The sequence below is a fragment of the Apium graveolens genome, chromosome 8 (assembly GCF_009905375.1).
Source record: "Apium graveolens cultivar Ventura chromosome 8, ASM990537v1, whole genome shotgun sequence".
In the NCBI taxonomy this organism is placed as follows: Eukaryota; Viridiplantae; Streptophyta; class Magnoliopsida; order Apiales; family Apiaceae; genus Apium; species Apium graveolens.
Window position 1 is genome coordinate 194,874,640 of NC_133654.1, and position 8,205 is coordinate 194,882,844.

The window sequence follows — 8,205 nt, forward strand, 5'->3', positions numbered from 1 at the left end:
TAGAATATCAGAAAAAGGCTTCATTCTACTACAACCTAAGGGTTAAAGAAAGGTTTTTTAAACAAGGCGATCTAGTCTTGAGAAAAATAGAGGCTTCTGGTGTCGGACAGAAAGGAAAGCTAGCCCCAAATTGGGAAGGGCCGTACAGAGTCAAGAGCGTTCAGGGTAGAGGAACCTACAAGCTGGAAACTATGGATGGTTTTGAAGTCCCGAGGACCTGGCACGCACAAAACCTGAAGGTTTACTACGTGTAAGATAGGTGAAGTACGATTCTCACTTGTCATTATGACAAGTAGGTTTAAAAGCACCTTGAAGCTTTGCTTACGTAGGATTTTATATTCCAGTAGAATTTACTTTGTCTAGTTATTATTAATTAGGGTCGAACCCATGCTATGTAAGGTTTTGAAAAACCAGACTTCATATTAAAGAGTTTGAAATTATTTCAATCTAAGGATGTTTAAGATTCAAATGCTTATTAAGATTGTAAAGTCAAAATATAAAGAGGCAAGAAAAGCAACATATAGAATACAAGCCCCGAAGGGTAATAAGTTCTGAATACGATTAAGTCAATACATAGAAAGCCACAATGGGCCAAACAAGAAAAACAAAATACTCAAAGATCCTTGAAGAAGTCATCATCGATGTTTCCTTCATTGGCAGCAGAAGAAGGAACTGGAACAGGATCAGCACCTCGAGGAGAAACAGCTTCGGCCTCAGCAGAAGAAGCAAGAATAGGAGAAAGAGGGATATCATCAAGAAGAGGCTCTTTCCCAGGAATATCAGGGACTGGATAGGCAGTGAGAGTCACCTCCGGAATCTTCTTCCCAATCTCCTCTACTATCTGCTCCCAACAGCTAGAAAAGGTCTCCGGGAAGTTAGCATCGTACTCAGCATTTAGGACATCCTGAAAGTCCTGAGATGCCTTATACTCAGCTATCACCTCAGCTCGGGCCCTTTGAGCATCCAGCTCCAGCTTACGAACTTTCTCCTTCTCATCCGCCAGCTCCTTCTCTACCTCACGGAAACGAGTGAAGTTGGCCTCGGAAGCCTTGAGGTACCTATCCCTGTCCCTCTCAGCAATAGTTAGGCTGGTCCTCACATCCTTCAAATTGTGAAGGGCAGCCTGGAGATAGGTATTCATCTGCACGAACATATCAAAGTACAGTAAGTAAAAAAAAAAAAAAAGGAAGAGGCTTACAGAAGCCACGGCCTGAGCACCCAGACGTTCAATCTGTAGGTCATCAGAAGACTCGACGATCTCAGCCCTGTCACGAGGCGTGATCACACTCTGAGACCAAACGGCGGCAGCCTCGGAACTCCCTACCACCGTGTCCCTCCTCTGAAGGCCCCAAGTGACGGTGAAGGGAGAGTTATCTTCATCAAGGCTAGGAGGCCTCTGGGATAAAAAAGTAGGGATGGCCTCCTGAACCGTGACTGAAGGGCCGTCACCAATCCTAACCCGCTTGTCGCGGTGGCTCTCAACAGCAGAGCCCTTGGCGGCACGGGCCTCCCGCTTCTTGAAGATCGTGTCCAAAGCAGCCCTAGCTGCAGGCAAATACGAGCACGTAAGAAAAAGGACAAATAGAGAATGGAGGGAAATGGAACAAAAAGGGGAAAGAAATACCCTCGGGACCAAGGTCACTTAGACCTAAACCTTGCAAATTACCCTCTGAAAGGATGAGAGCGCAATGGTGCAAGTTATCAGCAGTAATGGCCTTGATGGTCGCATCCTCATCTATCCCCAATTTTAGGTCTCTTAAAGACCCGTCTATACTTTTTGAGAAGTTAGGCCTGAAAAAATGGTCCCAACCCTCCTCGGAATCCAGAAATATATAAAACCACTCACTCTTCCATGTTGGATACGAGTCGGGATTGGTGCCAGAAATAAAGCAGGAACGAGCCAAGGATCTATGAACTATTTTGACCCATCCTTGGTCCTCAGAAGCATTTACAAATTTAAATAAATAACGAAAGACACAAACATTTGGCTCAAAACCGTGTTTACGAGATTGGGCCATATAACAGTGAATAAAACGCCAAGAGTTGGGTGTGAGTTGGGTCGGACAGACTCGGGCCTCAGCCAAAAGGCGAAAAACAAAAGGATGAGGAGGTAGGCAAAAACCAGCATAGAAGGTTTCCTTATAGACCCGAATGGCCCCAGGTTTTGGGTAGCAGGCCCTATCATTTGGGCCTGGAGCCTCGGCCCTATAAGGGTGAGAAATGCCAAAAAGACGGGCTATGGTACCTACTTGATCTGGACCAAATCTAGAAGGATAATTATATGCATCTAAGTGTAACATATTAGGAAAGGCTTGCCCAAATTCGGTTAAAAGATCCCTAAGAGAAATAACTGAGGAATGTACAAGAGATTTTTTACCTCGGCTGGCCCTAGAGGGACGGGCAACAGCTTGGGGGACATGGGAGTGAGATGAATCGGAATCCGCCATGGATGAAGACAAAAACCCAGGAAGCTCTTGAAAGTAAGTAAAGAAGATGAAGATTCAAACGGAATCTTCAAAATAAGCCCAGAAAGCGGCGGAGTAGAAAGCCGGAAATCGCTTGGAGGTGGCAATTCTTGAGAGACTAATTGCAGAGTTGAAATTTAGAAATTTTTGTGAAAGTAAAGTGTGAGAAATGAACTCACACTCCACCTCTTATATAGAGGAGCTCAAAGATGCACAAACGGGCCTGGGCCTAAGAAAAAGGCGGGAAGCCCATAAGATTTGAATTTTGAAAAGATTTAAAATCAAAGTTCATTGAATGAATCAAGGCTCGAACAGCCTCAACAACGCCCAGGATGCATCGTCCCTAGACGTTGTTAGAAGTATGGCTCCTAGGCGTGATACAACAACGCCCAGGAAGCATTTGTCCCCAACAACGCTCAGGTTGCATCGTCCCTAGCCGTTGTTAGAAGTGTGGCTCCTAGGCGTGGTACAACAACGCCCAGGAAGCATCTGTCTTCAACAACGCCCAGGACGCAAGTTTCCTAGACGTTGTTAGAAAACTGGCTCCTAGGCGTGGTACAACAATGCCCAGGAAGCATCTGTCTTCAACAACGCCCAGGACGCAAGTTTCCTAGACGTTGTTAGAAAACTGTCTCCTAGGCGTGGGTGCACAACGTCTAGGATCTATGAAAGCATCTGTCTTCAACAACGCCCAGGATGCAAGTTTCCTAGACGTTGTTAGAAAACTGTCTCCTAGGCGTGGGTGCACAACGTCTAGGATCTATGAATGCATCAGCCTCCAACAACGCCCAGGACGCAAGTTTCCTAGACGTTGTTAGGAAACCGTCTCCTAGGCGTGGATCAACAACGCCCAGGAAGCATCAGCCTCCAACAACGCCCAGGACGCAAGTTTCCTAGACGTTATTAGGAAACTGTCTCCTAGGCGTGGATCAACAACGCCTAGGATGTATTGAGCAGCAAAAGTTCTGTTTTTCTGATCATTTAATTAGAAAAATAAGAAAATTCCTTAAATATTTTCTGAAAAATGTTAATATTTTCAGAAATAAGGAATAAATCCAGAAAATTAAAGGATAAATCCCAGAAATTAGGAATAAATCCAGAAAATTAAAGGATAAATCCCAGAAATTAGGAATAAATCCAGAAAAATTAAAGGATAAATCCCAGAAATTAGGGAAAAAATCCAGAAATTCCTTAAATATTTTCAGAAAATAGGGAAAAATCCCAGAAAATTAGGGAAAATCCCAGAAAATTAGGGAAAATCCCAGAAAATAAGGGAAGAATCCCGTAAATAAGGGAAAAATTCCTGGAAATTAAGATAATTCCTGAATAAAAGGAAAATTCATTGTAAATGTGTAGGTCGCTCCACACTTTACGGAAAAATGAAACCCTGTAAGGGAACGAATAGACTTAACTTCTGCGAAACCTAATCGATGTTTCCCAAAAGTTGGGGGGCAAATGATAGGGATAAATAAATTATGATTGTATAATTAAATACTGCATTAATTGTACAAGCTGTGGGCTGCCAGGCCCAATAAAAAGATATATGATACTCAGACCAGAAAGGTTAAGCCTGATGGACCAGATCAGGCCTGATGGAATAAAAAAGGCCCAAAAGCCCTGATTATTAATTAATTTCGTAATTAATTAATAAGGGACAAAAAAGATGTTGAAAAGAGTCCCGATAAGGATATAAATCCTTGGAGATTAGCCTCAAGGGGACCTGAAAGGATAAGGAATCAGTTTCCTACTATCTAGGACTCCAAAGTCCATTCTAATTATGAGACTTGCCCACCAAGTCTCCTATACCAAGTCCAATTCAAGGACTCCCAACATCTATATAAGGGGCCTCACCCCACAGATCAGAACTACATTTTTTGGCTTGATTTTCTAATTCACAGAGATACGTAGGCATCTCGTAAAGGCAGAATTAAGCTACGATACACGAGAGCAGCCATTAAAGGCCTTGAGCTCCCGAATCTTAGTAATAAATACAGCAAATAATAACCTTAGTTTTTTATCCATAACAATAGGTATTATGCAACTTATAAGCAATTGAATCAACAATATATATAAAGATTACGAAATAGACATGCATATATACCATATCACATGCTCCAATATATCGCAAGATTTGCTAATTAACCACCATGCATATATCACAAGATAATGCATATACATATGTATACATCACAACAACAATATAACGGGTAGAAAACTTGCCTGAGTGTTCCCGGATAGACTTAAGCTTAGAGTGGGTCCGATAACCTATGAACAATAACATAAGTCGGAATTAAACCTCGGCCGGTTAAGAAACTAGACTTTAACCAATTGAACCCTAACGTTCGCTTATGGTCACTCCTACGCTTAACGAATCACATAAGTCGTTCGAGTACCCTCGGCTCCACCATTTTTAATAAATTAACCATTAAGAATTTTAAGGCAATTCTTTCGCGAGTACTCTACCAACTGCCTAATCCACTTTACATAATTGTTACATACTCCAATTAGTCATTTAAGGGCCTTAACCAAGGTCTCAAAGTAAAGTGATGGGTAAAGGTTCGTTCGTGAAATGTCGTTACTTAAAACGGTCGTTTCTCCTAAACCGTAAATCGGATCTAAGCGAACCACATACCAAAACGAAGCCTACGACATGATCTAGCTAAACATGGAAAATTTAAAGATTGGTCAGTGAGTTATTTGGTCCGAGATTCATGTACAAAAGTCTATGGAAAACGGGCATTACGACGGCTATATTTACGAGTTTTCCAAGTTTCTCACTACACCAAAATCTCACCAAACAACCCACAATTATTAACACATCAAAACCTCAACTACATAATACTATACCAGTCCTTATTCTCCAGATTCTTCATCTCAACCAACCACAATCAAGTTCTAATAACTATAACAAGATTTATTCACCAAATCACTCCAATTTCAAATCAAACTACTAATAATCAAAGATCATGCTTCTCATTTTGAAAACTAACCATCAAAATCACTAATAGTAAAAGTAAAGGCTATGGTTTGAAGTTTATACCATCCTTGGTAGGTGTTAAGTTGCTAGGAAGCCTTAGGGAGCCTCCTACAAGCTTGATCTTTCCAAAGAAATCAAGAACACAAAGTTAGACTTTGAAATTTCTAAAAGTACGATTGAAAGAACTGTAAAAATGAGGGTCTTACCATGCTTATTTGGATGATACTTGTGAACAGGAGTTGTAATCCATCTCAATACCTTTCCAACGAGCTATAGAACACAATATTTGAGTGAGTATTGAAACAGATATGACAATTTCAAGTTTCTGGGTTTATTTTTGCCGAGAGCTTCTCTTCATGGGAGCAAAGTCAAATTTTTAATTTTTGTGTTATGATATTTTGCTTGGTTGATTTCCTTTTTGGCTTGGCAAATTTTGATCTTTTACCATGGTAACTTTTGCATGGCCAAGAATCAACCAACAACACACTTCTTTTTGTCATGCTTATGTCACCATGCTTGTGTCACCTTTTTAACACATGTCCTTTCCTTGTGGTTTGATGATGTCACAATCCTTGGCTTCTTGTACAAGCTTGTCTCTTGGTCGCTTATTTGTTTTACGGTTCGCTTAACTTTCGTTCTCGTTCGTCGTTTGAGGGATCATATCTGGGATCTTATTACTTGGGTTCCCCTAAACCTTTCTCAATATTTTATATTCCTTTTATGATCCTCTCTTATAATCCTTGAATTTAAATCCTTTTAATCATGTTACCTTATACTCATTTCTTTCGGTATCTGGTGGATTTTCGGGAAAAATCAAAGTGTTCGAATTTGGATTCTGACGATCTTTACATACACTTATATCCCATATAAAGTATTAATAAAATCTCAGAATAAAAATAGAAGAACCCCTACATAGTGTGGCATGGAAAGTTTTCTTATTCAGCATAATCAGCAAAACACTATTCATAAGGGTTACTAAAAGTTCAAACATTTGGGGTTATTATAGATAATCTAAAATCAGACTATGCGAGTTATTTTCTGAAAGGTGAAGCAAATTATTGGTGGGAGTCCACTCGTGCCTTGGAAGGAGATGGTCCTATTTCTTGGACCAGGTTTACGGAATTGGTTTTGGAAAAGTATTTTCCGGATTGTTTGCAAAGTCAGTTGGAGGTTAAGTTTTTGGAATTGAAGCAGGATGAAAAGAGTGTGGCAGAATATGAGGCCAAGTTTATGGAATTGGCCCGATTGGTACCTGTGTATGTGAGTACTGAAGCTCAGAAAACGAAGATGTTCTAGCAGAGAATGAATCCAGAAATCCGTAGTGAGGTTGTAGCCTTGCAGCTTAAGACATATCCTTTTGTAGTTTAGGCCGCTCTATTAATTGAAGTGATCAGAAGTTGGACGCCAAGGAAAAGGGTGATAAGAAGACAAAGTCTGAAGGTACCACTGATGAGACGAATCCAGGAAGATCCAGTCAATGGTTTTAGAAGTGATTTGGCCAAAATAGAAATAAAAGATTTAGAAGACAGAATTCCTCTCAGGATAGGCCTACTACTACTTCAGTTACATCCACTCCGACCCAGTCAGCCAATTCAGCGGTGGATTGTAAGTTATGTGGCAAGAAACATAGTGGTCCGTGCAGAAAGGATGTTCAGTGTTTCAAATGTCATCAAAAGGGTCATTCTGCATCAGAGTGAAACTCAGAGAAACCCGCAGTTACTTGCTATAACTATGGTAAGATCAGACATTGCTAGGAATTGTAGGACATCTACTCAAGGTGTTGCGTCTCAAGGACCGCCATCCAGCACAGCTAAGGCCAGAACTTTCAAGATGACCAAGATACCCAACCCTCAGGATTCGGATGTGGTTGCAAGTACGCTTTCTCTCAATTCCGTACCTATTAAAATTTTGTTTGATTCAGGAGCATCTAAGTCTTTTATATCAAAGGATTGTGTGAATAAAATGGACTTAATGTTAGAAGACTTGGCTGAACTTTTGACTATAGAAGTAGCAAATCAAGATAGAATTTCAGTGAGTCAGTTTTGCCCTAGATGTCAATTGGAAATCCACAGGAATTCTTTTTCGGCTGACCTAATACCCTTCGAGCTAGGAGAGTTTGACGTGATTTTAGGAATGGAATGGTTGTCCCAATATAAGGCAAATATTGACTGTAAGAAGAAGAAGATTATGATGTTTACCGAGGATAATGTTAAGGTAAATTATCAAGGACAAAGGCAAGATTAGAAATTTCTCCCAATATTCAAGGCAAACAAATTATTAAGACAAGGATGCGAGGCTTACCTAGCACATTTCGTAGACAATGAGAAAGAGGTACCTAATCTGGACGAGATTCCAATAGTAAGAGAATTTCCAGACATTTTTCCAGACGAATTACCAAGATTGCCAGCAGATCGTGAGATCGAGTTTTTTATTGATTTAGTTCCCGAAGCAGAACTAGTTTCACAGGCTCCCTATCAAATGGCCCCAGTAGAAATTAAAGAGATAGCTAAGCAACTTCAGGAATTATTGGATAAAGGTATGATTAGGCCAAGTGTAGCTCCGTGGGGTGCACCAGTGCTATTCATAAAGAAGAAGGATGGGAGTATGAGGTTGTGTATTGATTATCAAGAATTGAATAAGTTGAGCATCAAGAATAAGTACCCCCTACCAAGGATATATGACTTGTTAGACTAGCTTAAAGGAGTGTGCTTTTTCTCGAAGATTGACTTAAGATCGAGCTACCATCAGTTGAAGATTATGCCT

At 40.5% G+C, this 8,205-nt stretch overlaps 1 protein-coding gene across 1 annotated transcript; it reads right to left on the reverse strand.

Moving 5' to 3' along the window:
- Positions 1–595: 595 nt before the first annotated feature.
- LOC141680231 (uncharacterized) lies at positions 596–7,243 on the reverse strand. The gene is made up of 3 exons (XM_074486516.1): positions 7,238–7,243; positions 1,199–1,339; positions 596–1,141 (listed from the first exon to the last, which is right to left on the reverse strand). Exons 1-3 carry the CDS (start codon positions 7,241–7,243, stop codon positions 614–616), a joined length of 675 nt encoding a protein of 224 aa, XP_074342617.1. The 3' UTR covers positions 596–613.
- Between the last annotated feature and the right edge of the window lie 962 nt (positions 7,244–8,205).

What these genes read in the sequence shown, in the direction of transcription:
- LOC141680231 (XM_074486516.1), bottom strand. An exon ending in GTGCTCAGGCCGTGGCTTCT is followed by an intron (nt 1,142 to 1,198) that starts GTAAGCCTCTTC and finishes ATGTTCGTGCAG; the next exon opens with ATGAATACCTATCTCCAGGC.